General features: G+C 34.6%; 1 protein-coding gene across 1 annotated transcript in view; it reads right to left on the bottom strand.

Moving 5' to 3' along the window:
- LOC129226519 (bifunctional heparan sulfate N-deacetylase/N-sulfotransferase-like) overlaps positions 1–27,000 on the bottom strand; it is a 157,254-nt gene that overhangs the window by 47,995 nt on the left and 82,259 nt on the right. The window contains exons 3-4 of the mRNA XM_054861126.1: positions 10,916–11,835; positions 1,220–1,435 (exon numbers count right to left, since the gene is read on the bottom strand). Coding sequence (XP_054717101.1) covers positions 1,220–1,435; positions 10,916–11,088 — 389 coding nt within the window. The 5' untranslated portion in view covers positions 11,089–11,835. The remainder of the gene's footprint in view (positions 1–1,219; positions 1,436–10,915; positions 11,836–27,000) is intronic.

Genomic DNA, 27,000 nt, shown 5'->3' with positions numbered 1-27,000 from the left:
TCGATAGCTACAATAAATAGTTGTATCGTTGAATATTTTTGCTTTTCCTCTGACTGTTCAAGGCTTTTCTCAAGTTAAATCTTAAATAACATTTTCGCACAATGTTGGCAAATAATAAATAGATTTGGCTGATTATTTTCCATTTTAATGTAACTTTGATGCAATTAATGGGTTTATTTATTTATTTGTGTTGGTTGGACACTAACTCATTATCAAAGCGACTAGCAGGAATCTCGCCAAAACTTTTTGCAAACAGATTTTAATAGCTAAGGTAGATTTTTTCAACTTTCGCTGTTTTTGAAGCTAAAGACTACGTAATACTGTTTCTCAGTTTTCACCATATAACCAAAATATCGCCATTAAAAGAATCTTTAAAACTTTTGGCAAAATGTAAATAATCTGCCAACTAAATTAAGCAAATCCATAAGCAGCACAAAAACTTCCATTAATTTGTATTTCCGTGCAATTTCAAACAATTGCCAAATTTTACTTCGTATTTTAGAAAAATTTCGGATGAAAATTTTTACTGTCCAGCTCCAGCTTTGACTACAAAGTTCAATTAAAAAAAAAAAAACAATAACTGATAAATATTTTCCAACATGTGAAGTTTAATTTCATATTTTGGAAATTCCTCAAAATTTATGTATGCTCAAATTTCGTTTTTTCGTTTCTAAAAGAAAACTATTTTGTTCTTCATACTTATTGCCATTTTACTTTTATGTGTAAGAACAAGCTCGATTTTTAATCACGTCAAAGTGGTATGTTTTGAGTTCTTTCAGTTAAAGCAGAAAACGAAGGAAAGTAGCGATTGTTTCTCATAATTATTACTGACCCAGGCAACACCGGGTATTTATGCTAGTGTATAATAAATTTTAAAAAGAATATCATGATGATATATTAGTTTAAAATTTAAGTGACAAAAATCTTTGAAAAAATGCTCAAAATGACACTGATACAAGAGTCTCTTGAAAACAAAGCGTTTGGGAAAATCACAATCACAAAACTGAAACCTTTTCATGTATATAAAAGTGAAAGAATTTGAAAAAAAAAAAATGCAATTGGAGGATTAACTTTAATTGTGAGTGAGTATTATACACAGTATTACTTCACTTCTTTTTGCATACTTTACAATTTACATGATAATTTCATATGGATAACTAGCATGTGAAGAGCACACGAATATTTGCTAGTTAAACATACATTTAAACTGGATACTAACTTGATTCTAGAAGCTTCCAATATTTCTGATATTTGGCGTCCTAAATGGGAGTATTGCGTTTCAACAAAGACAAGTACTTTAGCATCAAGTCGCAGCCTTGCACTTGATGCATGCACATTAGTTGCAGGAAAACCATATCCCATTTTGGAGTTGTCAAGAGTTCTATCTAAGGAAGATTTACACCGGAAAGTGAGTTCTTTAGGAACTTTCATCATGCTGTAAAGAAAGGAAATGTACTATTAATGAAAACATTTCAAACCTACTATCAATGAAAACATTTTTCTTTTAAATCCTTAGACACATATATAATCAATTAATTCAACTCAACAGTCATATTGATGAGCTCATGCATTCACTTGCGCAGCCAGAAATACCTTCTGGAGGGGTATTTCTGGATTTTTGATGACAAATACCTACTGGAGGGGTTTTTTTTTGATATAAAAAAACATCTTGTGAAGGGGATTTTTTGATCAAAAATACCTTCTGAAAGAGGTTTTTTGTTCAAAACAGCCCTTTCATATAAATAAACTATTGAATTAGAATTTGCATCTATGTTGAAACTATTACCTCTGGGGGAGAGGGGTGTTTTCTCCCTCCCTCCCCTCCCCCATCCTCTCGCTGCACCACTGCATGCATTTTTTGTTTCAAAAAATCACAAAACAGCAAAACACAATTTAAAAAAAAAATTAAGTACATTTCTACAAGGGATGATAGTGGACTTAAGTAAAATTTTCTGAAACTATGAGGAAGCTCGATCCCTCACCCCAAAAAAAAAACCTCTTCAAACATGCATACATATTTCATTAAATCTGCTAAAAATAACCCCATTTCAATTTTTTTTTAAATATTTTTTCAATTTTAGAATGTTGTCAGCACAAAATTTTCAGAAATTTCGGATAACAAACACCCCTTATTTCTACACTTAGAACAATGGGAAAAAAAATTGTGAGGAAATTAAACATGTAGCAGCAAAATTTGGAATTACTCTTGTAAAAAACCAGCAAATATTTGATATTTGAAAATCGTAACTTGCCATTCAGTGCTAAACAAAATGTCATATTTCAAACACTTAATGTTACTAATTGGCACTGATAAATTCCCACTTAATTCAGTTTTGACAAAGTTTGATGTGTCACAGTAGGGGAGACTGGGGATACTTGGATCAACACTTGAGTTCTTTTTTTTTTTTTTCTGCTGTAAATTATCATTTTTTTTTTTTTAAAGTATGCAAGCAAAGGTAATTCTTTTCCTATCTGACAGTATTTTTTTTAGCTGAAATGAAACAGATAGTTTTGGTTAAAAAAACAGATAGTTTTGGTAAAATGAAACAGATAGTCTTGGTATTTTTTTTCAAAAATTTCATAAAGGAATCATGTATCCCCACATCTAGGGATACATGATCCCTTCATGGGGGATACTTGATCCCACTGAGAAAACACATAGGCTTTTCAATAGATCGGCAATTTATTTATGGATTTTACTACATGTTTCTTAAAAACACACAATTTCTAATTTTCTTTATTAGATTATAATAGTGTGAATACAAAATAACATAGTTTCAAATTTCATTAGACATTTGTAAAAAAAAAAATGTACACAACCTTCATCAACTTATGATGCTTTTGATCAGTTACTTATTGTTCAATAAAGTTGTGAACAAAAAAAAAAAAAAAACCTATATTTCATAAATAAAACTAACAATTTTTTTAAAGTTGCGTAATGAAGCTAAAATTACAACAAATTAAAAAAAAAAAAGTAGGATGCCAAGTCCGAAAATCATATTATTTGCTTCTTGTCTTGCAATAATAAAATTAAGAGTTTCATCATTTGAATTAATTTTTAAAAAGAGGGAAGAAAAATGTAAGTATCAGTGTACTCATAAAAAAGAAAGCCTAGCTTATATGTTTTCAAAACCTGAAAAGTCAAATGCAAACAATTCGTTTGTTGTAGTTCTTTAAGTTCTGCTCAACCCAACTGGATGCAGCTTAACACATTTTGTTAATTTTTCAGGAAAAATATACTCTAGAAATCCAACTTTACTTTCAATCCGCTAATGGGTCAACATAATGACAAAGAATTGACATCTTTTCCAACTTGTTCAAGTTCATTCGGCTGGTCAGAACATAATTTATCAGTAGAGTTAGTTAGTTTATGTTTAGATAATTGAGGTCTTATGTGGGTTACAAGTGCGAACTGATATTTCAATTGTTTAGCATATTTACAGTAGTGATTGTTTAAATCTATCACTCAAACTATGATTAATTTTATTATGCTAACATGGTTTTATGAATGTTTAAAGTTAATGTCAACTAAGTAAACAACATTTATATTGTTTTTATTATGGTTATATTGTCATATGGATACTTGATTCCTGGGATCATGTATCCCTCTAAACGAAGGGATCAAGTATCCCTAATATGCGATTTGTACAAACATACTTGTTTTATTATTAACAATCAGTGGCAATTTACTAAAAATATGTCTCAATTATTAAAGACTGTCTTTACTTTTAAAATTACACTTCGGAATTTTTTAAAGTTGTATTTAACGGATAATGTAAATAATGTAAACATCGGAATGCTTTCCTAAAAAAAGTTTCCCTTGTCATATTCAGGCGATCATTTCTTGAGCTAAAACAAAATGGTAGGAAAAAAAATTGTTGCCAGTTTTTATGTACAAGTATAACTTTAATATAATTGTCAGGTTTCAAACTTCTACTTAATGATTTTGGTACATTTTTGGCTATGGGATCACGTATCTCTAGGGATCAAGTACCCCTAGTCCCCCCTATACAAAATGCATTGGAGCCTGGTTAATTATATTTATTAATTGAATCCAAGAAAAATATGAATTAACAAAAAGATGAATTTGTCAAGAAAAGTATTAAAATCCAAAGTGATGAACAGTCGTAAAAATTTAATTATGATGATGGAATTCTGCCAGTACTAGAGTTGTAAAAATTACTGAAAATTTTGAAGCCACGGAAAAAATAGGTTTTTTTTTTCTGAAAAAAAAATGGAAAATTTGTCATACAAAACGACGTCAACATGTTTATTGGTCAAATAATAGAAGGGAATCCTTTTAGTTTATAATTTCTAGAACAGAACTTTAAAAGTTTCAAAAAAATTTTTTTTTTCTAGTTCGAGTTTTTAACGCTGATGTATAAAGTTTAAAACCCAAGAGTCGCAACAAGCCAAGCTACCGAAGCAATACTGCTAAAACAAACACGGGATTCGATGTCAAACGACTTGGGGACTTCGCAGTCTAAAAAATCTTTTAGCAATTAAGTTGCAGTTACACACTAATTAGCGTTCATTAGCAGTGGAAACATAAATTAGGTGGGCCGGTGGGCGGTGGGCGCTTCGTACATAACACGTTTTAAAACAGCCGTGTGGTTTTCTTTTTTTTCTTTCTTCCCCCTTCTGCTATTTGCCATTTTCAATACGGGATGAACTTTTGGAAGCAAAAACCTGCTGCATGTGTGAGACACTAATGCGCGTCATTAGGTAATACTAATTTATCGTTGCGAAAATCATGGAGCAAAAAAAAAAAAAAAAAAGTGCAAGTAACGCGATTTAAAGCGTTGGTCACATCCACACATGAGGACCTTTGTTTGACAACTGATTCATTATTTAGGCAAATAAGCTGCTTGAATATGCATTTTTAATGATAAAGTAAAAGCAAAGTTATGCTGTGGAAGCATTTTTTGCCCGTCAGAGTAAAGCTTTAGTCACGTAGGAATGAATAAATAATGACTTTAAATCGTTTAAAAAAATTAATCGTACATTAAGAGGGGGGTTTTCGGAAAAAAAATTGGAAAATTTAATAAATAATAACAATAATTTAAATAAAAATCTGCTACTTCTTGCGAAATTTTCAAGCTTTTTTCTTCCGTTTTTGTTCTAATATTATGGAATGATAATTAAAAATTCAAATGCAAAAGGAGCCGATATGGAGGATTAAAAATAATGTGGGGAGTATTGGGAAGGTGACCATACGTCCCGTTTTCAGATATGCTGTCCGCATATAAACAACCTTTACTCTGGTTGAGACCATGTAAAATTTGGAGACTGCTGATTGGCTACCACGCGAAAACGTCATCCATCTCCTGTATAGCTTGTTTTGTTCGTTCTAATTATTGTTTCATTTTGAAACAAGATATGTCGTCTAGACTTTATTCGAGGGGAGAGGGAGAATTAAAAACATTCAAACATGAATCCAGAACTTCCAAGGCTCGAAATTTGTTCAATAGGTTGAATGGGGGGAAAACATGGGGCATACATTTGCGCCGACTGCCCAATCAGGAGTCTCAGAAGTATTACAAGGTTCCAATCTGAGTAAAGTTAGTTATATGCATCCTCCTGTCCCGTTGTTCTCACGCATACTGAAATGTCCCGTTTTTTGAAGCGACAGAACGAAACATTGAACGCTTTAATCAAAAGTCACTGAATGGAGCTTAAGTATCTTCATACCAATAAACCAAATCGTGCATAATTATTAAATATATTTGATATTTGCCTGGGCCTAATATACTCATGGAAAGGGTTTTTTTTTCGTTTGTGAGTAACTTGTGGGCTAGCGAAAAAGCAGTTTCAGATCGCTGTACTTGAAGGCAATGTTAATTTAAAAAGCAAATGGTATGCAATTCTGCCAAGATTTAATTCTTATTTAAATTCAGCATTGAATGTACTGAAGCAAATTTGTACATTTACAAATTTTATCAATTCTTTTCTTTTAAGAGTTCATTTCTGTTTCTGTCAGTCAAACAATATATTAGAAAAACAATTAAGTATGGGTCAGGATGCATTCCTAACGTATGTATTAAGGTGTATGCATCGATGTATTCTTCAAACAGATATTACCATTACATCTTTTAAAGATGACTCGGACCAATTATTTCTCCAATAAGGCCTAACAGTGAAATACAAAGCCTCTTATTTGTGACATCAATAAAGTATCCAATTTCACTAACATCTTCTTCAGGAAATTCATAGAAGCATGATTCGGCAATAAACCATTATCGTTTGCACCAATCACCCCCTTCCATCTCTAACGAGTCCCAGTTCCCTTTTAACAGACCAGCTGAGGCATCATTATCGGGTGTCGTATTTACAGAAATATATTAATAGGGAGTAAATGTAATCGTACACTAATGAGAATCCAGGTTGAGAAGGGAACATCAAGCGCCATGTGGGCTTTTGATCATGTTCCACAGAACACAACACGCTCGAATATTAGTTAAGGGATATGCGTTATGTTAAGGATTTACCCAGGCTTCATACGTAACAATGCTCGTAATTCCACGAATAATTCTAATGATAATATGCCGCTGTATATGGAATAGCGAATAATTTCTAAGCTTTGTGTTACTACTGAATGATTTGCGTTCTGTCACTTCCATCTGGCGACATCTCTTCAGATGATATTATTAAACATATTAAAAGTTCAAAAGTAAAGTTAAAAGCTTGGTAAGCTAGGGAGAATAGGTGTCCCGTAAGGGGGGGGGGGGGCAACTGCCCCTCACTTTCAAAAGGGGCATTTCTGTTCCACTTTTCAAAGTTCAAAACTAACAATCGATTGAAAAATGATAAAATTGATCGATTCAGTAATAATAAAAAAAAAAAAAACGACAGCCCCAATGGCGCCGCCCCCTGACCTGACCCCTCCCGGCACCTCTTTTGACTCCCCACTTTTTAGAGGCACCAGCGGCCTATGCTAGGGTGGTAGATTAGTTCAACTGGAGATTATGTTTCTTCTGTCGAGAAAAAACTCGTTATGCCCCGAGCATATTGTATATTTAGGCTTCACTTTAATGCAATTACTAAATTATGTTATACTTTGCAACACTAATTTTTTCTGTAAATGTGATCTTAAATGCAGGGTTGCCCTCACAAGACCGATGCCTCCCCCCTCCCCCCCCCCCAAAAAAAATGAAAAAATGATATCGCTAAAGCAGCCTTTGTTAAAATTACAATGGTGCACATCTTCATCTTTCAATATTTCTCCGAGAACAGTATATGTAAACTGACGTTATAACGTTGAGGGGGGGGGGGGCTTTTTCAATTCCGAAAAATACATAAATAGAAGTTTTAAGTGAAACAGAGGCATAAACCAATGACAAGTAAGTCAGGTCAGATGGCCTCATTGTTTTTATTGTTTTTGACACACTAACAGATCCGGAAGTTTTTCCCGGGGGGGGGGGGATCGTAACAAATTTTACATACGAACATTGAAATTGTCAATATGGTTTAAAATAAAAGGCTCTATAGGGTTATACACCCGAATCCCCCCTCCCCTCACTGCGCCCAACAGCTTAAATTCAACTAAGTTTTAAAAGAAAATTGAATCAAAACGTTTTTAAAAAAATCGTTTCCTATGCTTGGATATTTTCGTAATTTATTTCCTGAAATTCCGGGAGATTTTTTTTTTAAAGAACAAATGTATTTATTGTTTAAGAAAAACATGCGCACGCAAAGTCCCATTATAGCAAAGAAACGAAAAACAGCATTAAAAAACTTGAAAACAAAATCTAGATCTCATTTTTACTCTTCTTAACTGATTACAGCCTTTCGTGAGATAGAATTTGCTTTACAACCAAGATAATTAAAATCAACTCGAAACATAAGATTATTAAATCTCGGTATGCAAATTCAATATCGAAGCAGGGACAATTCTTTAACTGCTGTTACCAGAACACGTTCCATCATCATTTTCGAAAGGCGATCCATTAAAACGTACATAATTTTTCGATTTTCCTCACGGAATCTAGTATGTAAAACGCGTGAGAGTTACCACAGATAAATTACGCTTCAGAAAGAGATTAAGACATTTCTTTTTGGTGGTTATATTGCTTGTCGAAATATGTTAAGTAAAACACATAATTATGAGAGACGAGGAAAATATGTAGTATTAAAAAAGCTCGACATTTTAATCATTTTTTCCCCCTTTCTTCTACTAATTCAGAGGCATACGATTCCAATTAAACTGAAACATTGTTGAGGCGAAATATTCGCAAAAGTAACGAGATGTTTCACGGAGTTTTTCAACCACTTTTAACACTCTAAACCAAAAAAAAAAAAAAAAAAAACGCAAACCGGCAAAGTAATTTTTTACTAAAAAATTCACAAGACATTTGAAAAGCTTTTGCATGAGCCAAATGCGAGAATTTAAATGATTTAACTTACAACAACATTTAAAGATAGGGAATTGTTGTAACTGCTGTAGGACATATTTGTATAAAATAATCTTGATTTAAAAAAAAAAAACACAAGAAAAAGGGTCTGGAAACTTCCAAAACAACCTATCACCTTCATACGGTCCCAAGAATGATTGTTGCAAATTTGTAGCCAAATGGTTAAAATTAAGTTTTTGAAAGTCAGATGGAAACTTCGTATTGATAAAATATAAGCATGTAATCATTGAAAAAAATTCTTGGTGAGTAATTTTCTTTTCCTTTCTGTGTTTTTCCATTTTATCTTAACAAAAAATCAAATATATTTCAATGTTATAAAGTGTTCATGCTATTGAGAAGAGATAAAATGGAGGGAGTGAAGACTTTCATTCGTGAAGGAAAGACCCCAAGTCACGTGTTTAAAGAAAAGCATTGGAAGAAATCGGGTATCATTCGCTAGTTTCACACAAAACGTGTCAACCACTCGTTGGACTTGCTCCCTCCATTTTAATTCCTGCTCTGAGGTTCAAGCAGTACTATTTATGTCCAAAATGGTATCAATTTCGTTCCACTATAGTAACAGCCGCTGGATTAAATTAAAGTTTTATTTTTAAGTGGTTTAAGTTAAGTGGATTTAAAATTAAAGTGTTCTGCCAGTGAGAATAATCTCCATAAAAGGTGCGTGCCTCGGTTGGGAAAAAAGATTGGGAAACACTGATTTAAACGGACATTTAGGTTTAAACTCGAGTGGGGAGTTTTTGACAAATACAATAGTTTCCTTACTTCGAACAAGGAAGTAAAAAAACTACCTGTTAAAGAACTGCGTACCGTATCAATGTACATTTGATACAAAGTTCAAAAAGTTTTGTTCTTTTGCACTCTAGAAAATAATATTCATGTTTTCTGACCTTGTCTCCAGCAATATAAGGACATTGCAATTGCCATTTGAAGCAGTGAACTCCAGCGGCTATTAACATGATGGAACGAAATCTATACCATTTCGGACATAAATAATTACTGCATGAAGTCTCGCAAACATTTCCGATTGACGAGAATTCGCTAAAACAGGGACTAAATATCATTCCAGACATCTGCGATTCCACTGCGGGTCGATTTATTTCGAACGCAAATCCCAGACGGCGCTGTGATTAGCAGGGCAGAATCCATTAACCCACATGAGATACAAATGTCATTCGAATTTATGATCTCCCGAGCGAAAATCAATTTAAATTATAACAAGTCACAGCGTCTTATGATCAGAGAAAGCTCTTAAATCCGAAGCTGAAATTGAGTGTATTTAATTAAACACACTTATATAGATTTAAAACAATTCACTTGCGAAACTTCCTCAGGTAACATAGCAATTTTCGGAGCCCTATAAAATCTACCTTTGAATCAAAACCTTGTTAAAACGCAAAAGTTTCTAGCACATGAAATTTGATAACCCAGCTGATCATCAAGTTGAGACCTATTATCTGACATGCCCATTGCAGCTTGACTGCAACGGATAGATACCATTTACGACTTGGCTACGTTGTGCCACACCACTTCAGAGAAGACGCATTTATTTTAAAGTTAGGTAACTATTTACACATAATAAAAGTCATTTTGTATGCCGGATTTACAACCACACCAACACATGGGCCCAGAAAGCTGAAGCAAGCGATCATTATGTGTTACGAACCTTCTCAACTCCTAAATTTAGAAAACAAAAGTTAGCCGGTAAAATTTTGTTTTCCATGTTTTTCATTATTTAGGGATGAGGTAGCTCGATCAGTTAGAAAGACAACAGGAGGATCATGAATTCGATAGCGGCCAGTCGAAGACCCAGTGTGTATATGAAAGGTGAAAGGGGCACACTAAATCTCTGTCGGGGTCATTAAGTCCTTCACGTTCCCAACGCAAATCAAACTTTCTGGGGATACTGAATCATTGGTAGTTCGGCATCTGGATAGATGGTGCTTCCATCCACTGTTTGCTGCCAGAGCTAAGGAGAACTGCCACTTCAGTGATGCTCTGTAAAACGGAAGCCGCATTAGTATGCCTTGAATCGCGTAGTATTTCTATTTGGCGCAGATACTCTAGTAGGCAGGACAAGGCAGGCTGCTTCACTCAAGTAGTGCCCTGCCTTGTTGACTGGCAGTAGTGCTGCCTGTCTTGTCCCTACCTTGAGCCACTTTATGGAAAATGGTCAGAATAGTCTGACTGCGAAAGGGAGGTCCTGAGTTCGAATCCCGGCTCGGTAATGGATGCACTTTCGCTCTCCTGTCCTTGTCCTTTCTTTGTGTGAATGTTTTGTTGGCTTGGGTGAATGGTTGCCTACCCTATAAACGGGTCCTTATGGCATGTGTGTACTGAGGAAGTCGGACTTCACACCAAATTACGGTACAGTTGAAAAAGTGAAGCAGCGCACGCCAAATTGCCAGCCTAGCCGGCACACGACAACAACATCAACAACAACTCAAGTGGTTTTAGCAACAACAACTGCAGAATAAAAGATTAAAGGCAAAATTAAAACGTCTTACCTATTAAGTTGAATATGGGTGATGTAGTAAGCGCAGACAAGAAAGGAAACAAGGCTCAGCAAGCAGGCTGACAGCCACCACTTGCGAATGGGCAGTCGGTGGGAGAGACAACATTTCTGAACTGCACTGGAACCAAAACGTTTCACTTTGCGGAAAATGACTTCCACAACCATGCCTCCCCTCCGACACAGATCATAGGTCCGTAAGAGCCCGGATGCTGGAGACGCCAGGAGACAACATGGACAGTTCTGGGTTGCAATAACACAATCTTAAGACTCAGTGTATATCTTTGCCAAAAGGTGAAATTGGGAAAGGTAAAAATGAAGATCACAAAACGTCAAAGTTTGTTTCGTTCATGATGTAAAATCAATCTCACTCAATAAAAAACGGCAATGATGATGATGGGTGATAATGCGAATAAAATTCTGGTTCAATCAAGGCAGGAAGATTTTTAGCAAAATTGGCTGACAGCATTGAACTTTTTACTGAACCTCAAACAGCAAGAAAAGTGAAAGGACTATATTAAGTAATCAAAGCTCTCAGAACGAGAAATCGATGCCATTTAGACTAGGGATCAAATAAAACTTAATTCTGATGAAAAAATTTAATAGGAATAATGCAAACCGTTAATTTTAACAAGTTTTTAAAATCTGACGTTTCTGATGAAGGACTAAATACCAATTTATAATTATTAACACTATGGACTAAGGAAAATAGCGATAAAAGAAATGGCGAGATAAGCAATCATTGATAATTAGGTTTTGTCCAAAACTGCAGATTTAATAATGGTTTTCAACTTGGATAGGTTCTTGATAGTTTTCAGCCGTGGGTAGCAATTTCCCATAGTTTACAGTCCTGTCTGCACATTACATGAAGAAAGCCACATCTGATAGAAGGAGCTCATAGTTCAAACTAGCAACCTGTTAAAAAACAATAAAATAAATTAGCTCATCGAATAACCAAAAAAAGAAAAAAAAAAAAAAAGCACAGTATTTACATTTAAAAGCATGAATCATTCCAGACTTTATTTTAATGATGATTAATAATAAACAGAATCTTCATCAGACAGCCTATTTCACGGGGCGGGGGTATATGAAATAATTCTAATTGAAGACAACTGAGTGCAAAGCATGCATTTAAAAACTTGAACAATGTTCACACAAAGGTGTATGAGTATGGTAAACGAGTTTTCATCGAGTACAGTGGACGCCAGTTAGTTGAATCAGTGTTTACTCGAACCAACCGCTTCAATGAATCTAACTGTCAAAAACAGAGCAAAATCCAGTTTTCTTTGAACTAGCCGCTTTATTGAATGAGCCATTTTATGGAATCAAAACTGTTTAGAAAAAACGTGATTCATATAAGCGGCGGCCACTGTATACTTCATTGGTCTCAGTATCATTATTTAGAGTAAGAGTGGGCGCTGCGAAGGAAGATGGAAGTTGTGGCCCCTACGATTGTGGTCAGCTTTCCAATCCTTTAATATGGCAATTTATATACATTCAAGGACTGCTTTCCCCTCCTCCATAAAGTAAACTTTGGCTGCACCTGTCCTAAATGCTCTTTCGCTCGTACATAATAGCTTTAACTCAATTTACTTGTTTTCTCCAAATCGTTATAGATACTCGTAGCACTCGCAGTGAACAAGAAAAAATGATCGATTGCACCACCCCCTTTTGAACTATTGGCGCCAAACTAGAATCAGCTCTTGTACCCTCTAAGGCAAGGGTTGGCATTTAATTTTAGTTAGGGTCCCAAACACTTTTGAAATTTTTTATCGAAGTTCAGAACAAAAAACCTCCCACATTCTACACCAACTGTTAAAAACTAAATCAGTTTATAAAATACTTCTAAAATACTAGGAAAAGTAATAAAAGTTGGTCCTAAAGATGTTATTGGCTACAAAAAAATATTTTAAAATAAATGTAAAAACTTCTCAGGCGGTTCAGTTTTTGATCTGCGGCTCGTCAGTAACCGACTGCTGCTCTGAGGATTACCTGTCGATCAATTCTTGTTTGATTCCATTCATTACTTATCGAGATACAGTACATCGACTTATTAGAGATCTTTCACACTAAAAAAAAAAAAAAAAAAAAAAGTAGAAAAAACAGCGATGATGAACTGTAAGTAGATAAACACACACATTTTAACAAACGAGCTGATGTGTGCATCAAATGACTTCCTTTTTACACCAATTTAATGTTATTTCCCCTTTATTGGAAAATTTAATGCGATTCAATAGTTAACTCTCTAAATATCACCAACAGTGGCCATTTGAAACCAGATTTAAAAATTAAAAAAAAATCCTCCAATTTTGGCGCCAAGTTGGCGACCAAAAGACTGGCAATATGTCACCAAGTGTCATCCAAATTATAACACCACTTGAGTTTGCATTGAAATTAATAATGATTCCCTCCCCGCCCCCCCCCCCCCAAAAAAAAAGGTGTTAAACCCTCCCTTTGGAACATCCGAATGCAACCAAAAACGGAGGTGCACAACTAGAGTCCACTAGGAGTCTACGTACCAAATTTCAACTTTCTAGGACATACCGTTCTTGAGTTATGCGACATACATCCGCACATACATACATACATACGGATATCACGAAAAAAGTCGTTGTAATTAACTCGGGGAATGTCAAAATGAATACTTCGGGTGTCTATACGTTCTTAGGCACTTATCTGCGTGTGGTCGGGTTGAAAAAAAAAACTCAACATTAATTCGGGGGGGGGGGGGGCAGCAAAATTGAAATTAAGGCCGAATTTTGGGTGAAATATTTTTCACGAATACAATACTTCCTTTTTTGTAAAAGGAAGTAAAAAAAAGTGCAAAATCTATTTTTAGACATTCTCTATTTATTTCTTCACTCTCCCAATGACATCAAACCTTCAACTACACTACTTACGAGCGTAAACGAGTGGCCGGACTAGTCTTGAAAAAAATATCTTTCTGTTCCTTACCTTTTTGATGTAACCTAGTTTGATCTGTTCCCAGTTGATCTGTATCCTCGCGTATGTGTGTAATAGACTTGCAATAGTGAGCGATCCTTGTTTAGTTTTTGCGTGCATTTTTTACATACACTGTTATTGTTTTAGCTATCAAATGAATGCTAGTGTTATTGATCTTTTAAAGCCCTTGCATACTCTAGCAATAATTTTTGATACAGCACCTATTTTCACTGGATCACGTTTTAAGTAACTATACAATCATTTAAAAGCAAAAGACAATTTTATCTTCTTTACTCCTAATTTTAAACCTTTTTCCGGATTATTCGCGTTTTTCTTTATCAGCGGTACCTGTGCAGCCCAATTCGGCGGATAATCTGGAGTATATTGTATAGCAGTCAGAAGTAAAGAGAGAAAACCTTAGATTTTTCAACCACCTTTTATTAGCTGCCAAATATTCTGCAAGTTTTGTAAGGAGTGACGGAAAACTGCGTGTAATGAGCCAAAAAGCCTTTAAATAAAATTTGCATTTTTGAAAGAAATTCTTATATCTTCGTAAATCTAGTGATATTTTCACGAAAGTACAAAAATTAATAGTAAGTAACCTTATATCTGAAATTTATAGATTATTTCCAGTTATTTACGATGGAAGAAGAATCATCAAAACCATTTTTTCTCTCAATTTGTTGCAGGTCCCCTAATTGCATGGGTGATTTTTTTTTTATTATTATTTTTTCTTTTTTTTGGAAATGACAAAAAGTTAGAGAACAATTTGGTCCCTTATTTCTCGAGAAATCCGCAAAAATGTGATTTTTTTTAAGTGTCCCAATACTTTTGGTCTAAGTGATATAATGCAAAAAAATAATGTAAAACATGCAGTCGAAAAACTTTTTACTGAGAAATGAGTAAAATAAGTTAACATGTTTTACAGTAAAGTATTAAAGTTTAAAGCTCAGCAAACTGCTGTTTTCGAGGCTATTGAAAATTATACTCGTCATCAGTGCATTAAAAAAGAATGGTTCATGAAGTACGAACTAATAACGGTCAAGTGAAAGAGAAATACAAGACTCAAAGGGGTAAATAAACAACGAGTGGCCGGAACAGGAAACGCTACGTCATAAGAACAAGGACATCTGTACTTAGGAAAAACGTAAAGCAAAAAATATTTCAAAGGAAATATTTCCAAATATTGCAGAAAGGGGGTCGGGGCGACCTCAGGGACGACCTCAAGGACGACTCAAAGGCGACCTCAAAGGACGACTTTAAAGAAAAATAAATTAGGCAAGCAAAGGATTTGCAATTATTTTCGTTTGCGAATTTTCGCTGAATGATATCTGTTGCAGATAAAAATGATTGTATTAAGCTGAACAGAAATAAAAACACACAGAGTGAAGAATTAGTAATCATAGATCACTTATTTAGACAGACAACCAATCAAGTAAATGTGATGTAGCCATTTTTCAAAATAATTACAGAGTATCAATATTTTCCCCGCCTTAATCCGCTATTACACCCATAGCAATAATGCGACACGCGATAAATTAAGACGATAAGCATACCAACGCAGTTTCAAAGTATTTATTTTGTCGAGAAAAAAACAAAAAAAAAAAAAAACAGCATGACAGATGGCTTCCGCAATAACACATGCGGATGAGCTTGAACGAATGGAAAAATAAGTTTTTCCCGTATTAATAAAACAAACATTGGGGAGAGGGGAAAAAAACGTATTTTTCTCGAACACTGAGAAAAACTCTTCAATTCTGCTCGTTATTATCATCACAATCCGATAACAATGATTGATAATACTTCAAAAACAGCAGTGGCGCATGTGTTTTTATCTTTTTATAACTCGGTGAAGATTTATTCACACGTTGCGCCATCTTTCGTCGATAATGGAGCAATGAAGTGCTAAAAGAAGAGAATACTTAACAGATACTTATGAGCAATTTGCAATTCTCTTTATTTTTCTGAGCTGTAGAGAGTTGTTTAACACATAAGTAGAAGAAAAGCGGTGTGATATGCTGTACAACTATTCGACAAAAGGGAATAACAGATTATGTTTTCACGATTTTGTTTCACAAACTATTTGTCCAAAAGATTCATACATTGCGCCATCTTTCGTCAATAATGAAGCAATGAAGTGCTGAAAAATGAGTGTACTCATTTGACGCAGATTCACTAGCGCATCCAGGATTACCTTCTGGGGGGAGGGGGTCAAAGCAGTCCATACACGTGCATAAACTACCGCACTGGGATGGACAAAAGTGTTAAAACCAAGGCCTCTGAGGTTGCTGCGGCACGGATTTGATTGTACACGGTTTAAGACTTGGTGCCTTGAATTTGAGGTTTGCCGCTGAAAAGCAAAGGCACTATTTGGGAGCCCTAAAGCAGACTGTGATGTTCTGCAACGTGAAATCATTTGCCCAAAATTGTTCTGCAAGTACTTCTAGCATTGTACATGTAGAAACGTTATAAAATTTAGCTGATCGTGAAAACTATAAAATTCCCAAAATTTGAACAAGCTGTAAAACTTAAACCGTGCAAGATTCTCCAAATGCAAAGAAAAAGCAATCTTATAAAGTTTTATTAAAATCCTAGTATGGGTCGTGTCAAACTACGTTTTTTTTTTTTTTTTTTTTGGTTAATTTTATAGTATGAATGAGCAATATTAAAATAATGTTAATAAAGAAATGAATTAGTAAAATAATATATCGCACGAGTCGATTTACGGCAGTATATAATAAAATGCCTCAAAACTACTAAAATAATTGAAATATATTCAGGATGCAAAGGGATTGAAATTTCAATACAGACACGCAATTTTCGGCGAGACACGGGTTTCAATTGTTGGCATGTTTCTAAAACATACGTTTATTGCAGAAATTGTGGTGGATGAAGAGTGACTGGGGAAAAATAGGGAAAAAGAAACCAAAAATGCAAGAAAAATCAGAATTTTTTCAGATTTATAAGAAATATAGGATCGCCCTGAGGTCCGAAAAATTGAAACAAGGAGGAATACTTTACAAAACAAACATAAAAAACTAAAATTCTAGTAAAATCCAGAAAAATCTAATCCCGTATGACAATTAAGGGCTAAAGCAGGTGCGGACAGTCAAAAATGATTTTATGCAAAAATCTGTAGAATTTCTGCAAATTGTCTGTCTTAATATTGCACAAATTTTGCAGATTTCTTTAAGTTCAAAGGAAATCTAGAGTTTCTGCAAATAACGCATTGAATTGCAACATTTTGAGCGAACTTTCCGCCGAATAAGTGTAACTTGCGAGAATTTAAGATTTTCTTCTAATTTAAAGAAATCTGCAGACTTATATCTTTAGTTGGAAGATGTTTGTAGGAAATCTGAAGTTTATGCAGAAATTCTACAGAAATCTGCAGTTTATGCAGAAACTGTACAGGTTTTTCTAGAATTTTTGCAGAAAATGTGAGTTTTCCTTTCTCTTGAACAGAATTGTTCTGCAGCTCAGGCATCTGTTCTGCGACGTACGTCGCATATTTAGTAGTATTCTGCTTTAGGGTTTGGGAGTTCACAACGGATTCTCCACAAACGTTCAATAATGTCCTCATTGCCAAAATTTGATGTGGATTCATTGCTAAAGAGACTGCGTCTATTCGGTTACAGTTCAATCCCGTCAAACTCGAAAGTACTCCAAGTGCAGGCGAAAGCGTAAATACCCTATTAAAGATTTTGCTTCACAGCGACACACAGTACCCACAGCTGGGGTATCGTTATGGGGTGTTATCGTATACCAAACACAGTCAACCCTTATACAGATCCACAGCACTGTGTCAGCATAACGGTACGTTAATCTCACGCTTCAGTCACATGTGTTGGCACTCATGGCCGGGGCTCCCAGAAGCCTTTTTACATGCTTTTCTTTAACTTCACTCGTTGTACGTAACTTTTTAATTTCGCTTTTTCCTTCAGCTTGGAATGCTGGAAACATGTTTTCATGCATGTATATACAGAAAAAAAAAAGTTTGTTTGTTTGTTTAATCAGAGAACTTGGCGAACAATTTTAAATGAAAATTAAATGTAAAAAACTTCATTTAACTCTGCAGAAACTTTTACAGCACTCAAATGTGTATTTTTCATGCATTTTTTAACTGTAAATCTCCGATCACGCTTTGTCAACTTTACCGATTGACCTTTTCATACCTTGTTTTCAGGTCCGATTCTTTTCTTTAAAGCATTTTATCAAGCACTTTACTATAGAATAGAACAAATAAACTAATTTAGAGACATTTCAAACCAATTTACAGCTACTGTGAGTAAAAAAATTCTAATTTCGAATAGTGTTTGTGGTTTTTTACGAATACCAGCCATTTTAAAGGAATAAACACAATATTAAGGAATAAATAAACAAAAAATTAAAGCCAAATGACTTTTAAGGGTCAACACAATGCAAAAATAATAATAAAGAAAAAACGACGTATGATAATTTTAATTATGAATTTATACCAAAATATTTGAGTGTACGATGACTTTTAAGCGTATTATTTCTCTGTTTCTTCCTTTTTTGTCTCATTTCAAAAAGAAGATCCGTCAATATTTGAAAAAACTACAGGGTGTTATTTAGAATGACATAGGAGTGATGTGAAAAAATATTGGACTTCATATTCGAATTCAATTTTGCGTTATTTTGGTTTTACTAAAAAAATTTCAAAGTGTACGAACACTTTTGGGAGCCACTGTATATGCTATAGTAAAGTGTGGCTCTTAATCACGGATTCAGACATTAATGAAATATTTATCTGAGTTATCAGGACATCCTTGGTGAATTCCTTTAAAATAGTAGCTGGAGCTAGTTTAAAATTTTAACTTTTGGAGGGAAAACTCTCTGCCAAGTATTTTTTATTCCCGCTCATACATTTTTTTCTAGGAAGATATTAATTAGACATCTGAGAAATTACGGCATGAATAACGCTATCTTGCCCTGAATTTTCGCCTCTGAGTAGGAAATTAGAAATCAGTTAAATTGGATTTGATTTTAAATAATTTCTTGTAGACATTCTAGAACAGGGTCTCTCAACCAATGGTTCGGTGGATCGGCACTAGTCTGCAGAAAGCTCTGTTCTGTCCTCAGATTTTTATCTTTTCTCATTTAAATATTTTTTCCAGCCTAAATAATGATTTGTTCCACATTCTTTATCTTAAGCTATAATTTTTGGATACAGAATCTTTTATTTGGTTTTGAAGGTGATAAAAACATTGGAGTGGTTCACATTCACCGCTTTAAAAATCTCTCTCTCTCTCTCTTTTCTTTTATCGTCAAAGTAGAACAAATTTTGTAGTTACTTCATAGAATATTCTGCGATTATTTTCAAACGGTTATTTATATAATACATGTAAGAAGTGCTATTGAAAGTGTTTCGCAACTTATACCGGTCTAGAAAAGTTGAGAAATAATGTTCTAGAACATTCGTATATTTGAACTACGAATCGAGCTGAAAAAACAACAAAGAATCTGCAACGGAATTCAGCGCTCCATTTCAGACTTGATAACTAAGCTCGATGTTCAGAAAAGACTTAATTCACTAAAGCTCATATTCAAACTTAAAAAAAAAAAAAAAAAAAAAAAAAAAAAAACGAGCTGATGGTGTGTGCATCACATGACTTCCTTTTTACCAGTGTTGCCAGATTGGGGGAAATTTCACAATTTTGGGGAACTCTGGTGCTCTCTGGGGAAATTTTGGGGAAATGGGTTTTGAGGAGAATTCTTTGGGGAAATTTTTTTTCCTTGGGGAAAACCTGGGGAATTTTTTTTTCGTACTTAAATTCGCGTTTTGATATATAGTAGTTACATTGCTTGTATCAAACAGCGTTGGTTTAGCTTTACTCAACTTTATAGAATTCGCATTTCGCATTATGTGGAATTTTATGCTACGGAATTCGCATTAATAGTTCTGCGTGAGTAGTTGATACGTGAAACAGGCAAAAATAAGTGTGATGAAGAATGTTCTTAGATAAATATATACAAAAATCATAGTTTAAATGTACATACAGAAGCAGAGTAAGTAAATGCAAGTAGAAAAAAAATATTTCGCTATTTCTTATCTCTCGGTCAGGCGCTTGTATTTATGACTAGTGGCACCCGCACGGCTTTGCCCGTAGTAGAAAAATTAAAAAGGTATTTTGGTTCCCCTCTATATTTACAAATAATGCATGATGAATTTCTCGCCAATTGGTTTGCCCACGTCACGGTTCCGCATTATGATAACTTGGTAATTTAGTCCTCCATCTTATGATAATTTTGCTTGGGAAAATGTTTTTAAAATTGGAATAGAAAAGGAACAAAATCGAATTTTCGAAAAATCGCTTAAAGGTGCACACCCCCATGCTACAAACAAATTCTTTGCCAAATTTCATGAAAATCGGTCGAACGGTCTAGGTGCTATGCGCGTCACAGAGATCCTGACAGAGAGAGAGAGATCCGGACAGATAGACTTTCAGCTCTATTATTAGTAAAAATAAAAAAAAAAAAGATAACAGATTTTTTAAAAAAGCGAAAATGGGAAGAAAAAAAAGTTGGGGAATTTTATAAGAAAATTTGGTTATTTGGGGGGGGAAAAATTTTTCAAGAGACAAAAATATCAGAGGAAGTCGTTTTATGAAAATATTAGTGGAAAAATAATTTTTGAATTTGGGGAATTTTGATAGAAAACATCGATTTTTGGGGAAAAGTTGGTAGGGAATTGGGGAAATCTGGATTTGACCATCTGGCAACATTGCTTTTTACTCCAATTTAATGTCATTTTCTCATTATTGGCAGTTTTAATGTGATTCAATAGTTTACTCTTTAAATATCACCAACAATGGCCAAATTGAAACAATACTTAAATTTTTTTTAATCGCCAAATTTGTCGTCAAGTTGGCAACAAAACTTGGCGACCAAAAGACTGTCGATATATCGCCAAGTGTCCGCCAAATTATAACACCACTTGGGTTTACATTGAAATTAACAATGATTTCCCTCCAAAAAGGGGCAAAAGACTCCCTTTGGAGAATCTAAATGCAACTAAAAAGAGAGGTACACAACTAGATCCCACTAGGAGTCTAAGTACAAAATTTCAACTTTCTAGGACATTCCGTTCTTGAGTTATGCGACATACATACGCACATACATACGTACATGCAGACGTCACGAGAAAACTCGTTGTAATTCACTCGGGGATCGTCAAAATGGATATTTCGGGCGTCTGTACGTTCCTAGGCATATACATGTGTGGTCGAGTAGAAAAAAAACAACAACATTCATTCGGGGGTGAGCAAAATAGAAATTAAGGCCGATTTTTGAGTGAAAATTTTTTTAAAGAGTATTTTAGGTTCGCATCTCTTCTTTTTTTTTTTTTTAACAGTCGAGCTCGTTTATAACGAGCCCGAAGAGACTGAGATATTTGCTCGTTCTAATCAAGTGCTCGTTAAAACGAGCTGATGTGTGTATCACATGACTTCCTTTTACTCCAATTTAATGTCGTTTCCCTATTTTTGGCAGTTTTAATGTGATTCAATAGTTTACTCTCTAAATATCACTAACAGTGGCTAAATTGAAACCAGATTTTTTAAAAAAAAAAGAAAAATCGCCAAATTTGTCCCCAATTTGGCGACAAAACTTGGCGACCGAAAGACTGGTGATATATCGTACATACATACGTACGTACATACATACAGACGTCACGAGAAAATTAGTTGTAATTAACTCGGGAATCGTCATTATGGATATTTTGCGTGTCGATACGTTCTTAGGGGCTTATCCACGTGTGGTCGGATTGAAAAATAAACTCAACATTCATTCGGGGGTGAGCAAAACGGAAATTAAGACCGATCTTTGAGTGAAAATTGTTTCGCGAATACAATACTTCCTTCTTTGTAAAAGGAAGTAAAAAGACTAACATCCAACATTCACGATCTAAGCAAGGCAGTGAGAAGCAAAGGGATGAAAGTGGCAAAATTAAAAATTTGGTTACAAATGGTAGGTTTAACCTCTCCTTTGTCTTGGGGCAAGAGAAAACTAATAGCCCTGGTAGGTGCTCGTGATGCTATAAAGCATGATTTAGAAAACAATTTCAATGAAAGCCTACCGAGACCTGCAACTTTAAACGCGTTTTACTCAAAACTTGAAAATGTCCATTTACATCCCTTCGCTTCTCACGGCCTCTATTCAAAGCCACCATGAAGATTTTTGGTAACAACATTTTTTGTGAAAAGTCGTTCGCAATTCCGCAGAATAGAATTGGCGAAAACACGGAACAAAGTGGTAATTTATTTTTCAGCGGTCTCGCACACACCAAAACGAAATAAACGATACCAAGAAAGACACACTGCTAGAAATTAAAGAGAGAGAGAGAGAGATGGAAGAGGAGAATGGTCCACGAGTTTTCCGATGTGTGCGTAAAATTTCAACAAAAGCTTTGAAAAAATGCTTCTCAGTCGAGAACCCTGTAATTACGCAGGCGAGGAAATCGGGAGAGCTGCAAAAGACGGAAACTCTAAAAAGAAGAAAAATCATTTTTACAAGAGAATAAGCACAAAAGATCGTCTTATGTTTTTGTTTAAAAAAATTCACGAAAATTAAATAATGCCAGACAGATAAAACCGCAAATGACTTTTTTAGATTACTGCGTTTTTTCTACCTAATAGCAATTTCTCCAAAGGGGTGTAACTCAAACAAAAATAAAGATTACAAAAAAGGCAAAACTTTGCTTTTTAACTAGTGAAACATAACATTTTGATACAAAATACTATATAATTAGTGGAACATAATAGTGATAAAAACAGGACTTTTGTTTGCTTAGAGGAAATAAATTTATTGCTTTTCTTTTTAAGAATGAAACTACGCTTTCTTCGAATGAGTAAATTTCGCAACTCCTCATTTAGAAAAATTGCTGACAATTTTTAAAATTAAGGGCCTTATTCAACTCTAACAGAATTCGATCGAATCAAATAAGATCAATTGTATCTACCAATCGCGCTGATAGAAATTTCCATTACCTCAGGAGGAAATTTCTCGGTACACTACTGCGAGACAGAATTCGATCAATCAAACAAACCTCTATCGAATCCTCTCTAAATTTAGTGATTTTTTTTTTTTTTTTTGTATTAGGAGGGGGGGATTGAACTCAATAAAGAAATATATCACACTCATCCGAGACGCAGCAAAGGGACGTTTTGGAAAATCTTGAAAATGATGCCTTACTTATGAAATTTCATGAACTACTCATGATGTTACGGCGTTGTCACAAAAAAAACCTTTGAGATATAATATATACTAGCTGAAAAGACCTTGAAAAAAGGCCAGAATACCGAAAAAAACTGCACAAAGGCATCTTACATCAAGCTCAATGCTCCATCACATTCAGCAATATGGGTTTACGGCAAGTTGGCAGCACTCCGCTGAGAAGTTCTACCCTATGCGGCTTATTCACCAGACTTTGCTCCTGCCTATTACCACTTGTTTGAATAATGGGTCACGAACTTGCTAAGCAGTGCTTTTATTCCTATTCATACGGAAATGTGAAACAAAAGAGCTCGGTAAAAGGTTGGCAGCAAAAGAGGAGAAAGATTTTTCTAGAATGGTATTCAAAAATTGCCTGAATGATGGAAAAAAGGAATATACTTGACAAGCCATGGTGCATATTTTGAATTAAGCCCTTTTTGTCATCTTTCCGAATTTAACATGTTTTATAGGAAAAAAATAATTTAACACTTGTACACCTGGCAATTTATTAAAAATCGTGTTATCAGCTTGATTACTTTTAGGGGGTTTTAATCTGCGTAGAGGGTTGCTGAAAGATTTCTGCTACTGGGGACCCAAATAACAGTCACTTTAAAGCGAAGCACCTCTGGTCTCTTCACTGTGACAATTGATAGCATACCGAAGCCTACTACTCTCTTAAAAAATTCCAGCGATTTTAACTCAGACTGAGTAAATTTTCACTCCTTTCCAGTGTCGAAAACGCACTTTCCTTATAGGAGTGAATTTCATTCCTTTTGCGGAGCGGTTATTTTCACTCCTTTTGGATAAGCTAATTTCACTCCCTTTTGATAAGTGCTTTTCACTCTTTTTAAAGACTAAATTAATATCCTAAATGAGTGGCTGCTTTCCGTTTTGGAAAGCCGCTATTTCACTCTTTTTTAGAATAAAATAGGTAAAATCATCTCACTCTCATTTGGTGAAATTTTTTTAAAACGTGTTTTCATGTGCGAATGCTGTGTATTTGAATTTAAAAATGTTTTTTTTAAACTGTTATTTCATTTGAAAAAAAAAATTAGTTTTTAAGTTAAAAAAATGAAGAAAAAAAACTGTTTTTAGTGTTTCCGAAGAGGATGCAGAAAAACTGTATGGTAAGTACGAAGAATTTTCTTTTTTATTAAAACTTTTACTGGTAATATTTCTTGAACTACTCGTATATCGTTACAAATCACCCACGTGCAATATTACGTACATTTCCGAATCTAAAGATTGAAATAAAATTAAAAACCCACACAGTTCCAAATAAATAGATTTAAAATTTTGAAACTCTATATTGATATTCTCGGTGTGCCTTTTTACATTAATAATGTTTTAAAAGTTACATCAGTCCAAATTAATTTAAAAAGTCACTCATAAATTGTGACAAGATACGTTTGAATTCAATTTTGTTTCTTCGGGGCCATTCATTAATTACGTAAGGACAATTTCGGCAATTTTTGACCTTCCCTTCCCCCTATGTAAGGGTATGTAAGACTCCCCCCCCCCCCCATCTTACGTAAGATTCTTTTTTTTCTTCACAATAATAAAATAACAAATATTACATCACTGGGATCGTTCTTAAATAAGGAATCTAGACCGAATGTTTTTTCGACAAATAATTTTTGTATATGATGTGATAGTTAAAAATAAGACATGCAAAACACAGTGCGATTCTTTTATTATATTTTACACGTTTCATTCTTTGAAACACAAGTAAAAAACAGCTCAACCTATAATACATACTTTTACCTTCCTGAAGCAAATGAAATATAATATTTCCCAAACCACTTGACCGCAGATTTCTAATATAAAATATCGGCTTGGAAAATATTACGTAAGTATGGATCTACCCCCCCCCCCCCTCTCCAAGCAAGGGTATGTAGAGAATTTTCCACCCCCTCCCCGTCAGGACACTTACTTAATGAATTGGATGTTACACATATGAATAAGTGTATTGTACAAAGTTTATGATACTCTTTAAAGTTTATTATACACACAAACAATATTTGATTGATTTAAAATATACGCAGTGGTTGGAGCTCCGACCATCGGGAGCGGATTCGGTATCCGACCTATAGATTTGCGCATGGTCGGGTCTGTAACACCTGCCTAAAATATATATACAGTACACACACACACACCAAAGATGGTAACGACTGTTTCAAATGTCCTATTTTTGATTCGATGACCGAAACAAAATTGTTGATGAAAGTTTCATTCGTTTGGAAGAAAAAGTTACAAAAAGTTCGCCGTAACATTGCACGTGGATGATTTGTAATGATATACGAGCAGTTCAAGAAATATTAACAGTTACAAGTTTTAATAAAAAAGAAAATTCTTCGCACTTACCATGCAGTTTTTGTGCACTTCCTTCAGAAACCTCATTCGGCAACAAATATTGTTTAAATTCATTAAATGAAGACATTTAGCTAGCGACATCCACTTGGTACTCGCGACCAACGTTGGGTAAGCCTAACGTGGAGGTATAGAAGATTCTCCCTAAACAAAATCACGTGACAGAATCGAACCAATGAAAATGTTTTTGAGTCCTTCTTTTAAGAATGTTTTTATATTTCGCTCACCAAACGGAGTGTTTCCGAATTTCACGCGAATAAGGACGAATTTTAGTCTTGGTTTTTTCGTAAAGCGTCTTTTTTCGATAAAGCTAGCACTCAGAAAGAATGAATGCACCCGCAATAGATTTCACTCTTTTTAAGAGTTATTTTTTCGTTCTTTTGAATTAAGTGTGTACTTTTCCGCGCTGAAAAATCCGTTCCTAGTGACTCGGAAACAGATGCCTACAAAATATTTCACAACTTTGTGCGTCCTAATGTCTCATATTTTTCAGTCTCAGATGACACTAAATTGTGTGATCAGCGAAGTCCTAACGCAAAACTGAAAATGATCCCAACTCTGAGCATAACGGCCGAGTTTAACGACATCCATAACCACTCTATCTGATGATGAGATCATTCCATCATCTCACACCAACTTTTATTCGACAACCCACTTCACCCCACAGATTGACTCTCGCAAAAGAGCCTGTTAAAAATAAATCCGGTAAAAGGGACGACGTCTGGAGCAATAAAGGTAATGGCGTTTTTAAAATGACGCGCACGTGTATCGTCTCTCCGTCGCTTTACAACTTTCTGTCGCAGAGAATTAGGCGAACGAGAAAGAATATGCATATAAAATGGTGGTGGTGGGGGGGGGGGGGGTAGTTTTCCTAAGTGCCGATGACTCGGGTGAAAAGTTTAAGAAGCGTTTTGATTCTAATGTGGTTTTGGACATTATTATATGAGTTGGAAGTTATTAGTTCAAGACGTCTACAAAAAATGCTTATACAGTGAAACTGTAAGTTGACCACTTGCGGTGCAGTACTTTGGTGGTCAACATAGACAGGTGGTCCACTTATAGAGGGTAGTAATGAAAACTGTTTTTTTTTTTTGTCATTTCTTGTCCCATGCATTCATTTTTTAACTAATTGGAATATACTTTAAACTCACTTTCGTTGTTTAACATTACTTTAAAACAATAAGAAAAAAAGTTGTTTAAATATTTTTAGAGATTATCTACCAGAATAACGCGTAAGTATCATACGAATTTAAAACTTCTGCAAAACGATCAAAAAAAAAAAAAAAAAGCCTCATTGCTTATGAAAAACTACTTACTTGATATTAACAATTCCTAAAGACTCACAACAAGTCAAAAGTGACTCAAATTCTTCATTTGATTTTTTCTTGTGCATGTGTCCATCCTATTTTTCAACAAAATAACTCCTTATTGAAGTTCGGCGCATTTTCTGGGACTTAACATTAGCCCAATGTTTTTCGATGGAAACATAAATTTTCATAGGTTTTTCTAAAATGTCTGGTTACTTATTTGAGGCAT

This window comes from Uloborus diversus, chromosome 7 (assembly GCF_026930045.1).
Source record: "Uloborus diversus isolate 005 chromosome 7, Udiv.v.3.1, whole genome shotgun sequence".
NCBI lineage: Eukaryota > Metazoa > Arthropoda > Arachnida > Araneae > Uloboridae > Uloborus > Uloborus diversus.
This window is presented reverse-complemented; position numbering and strand designations above follow the sequence as displayed.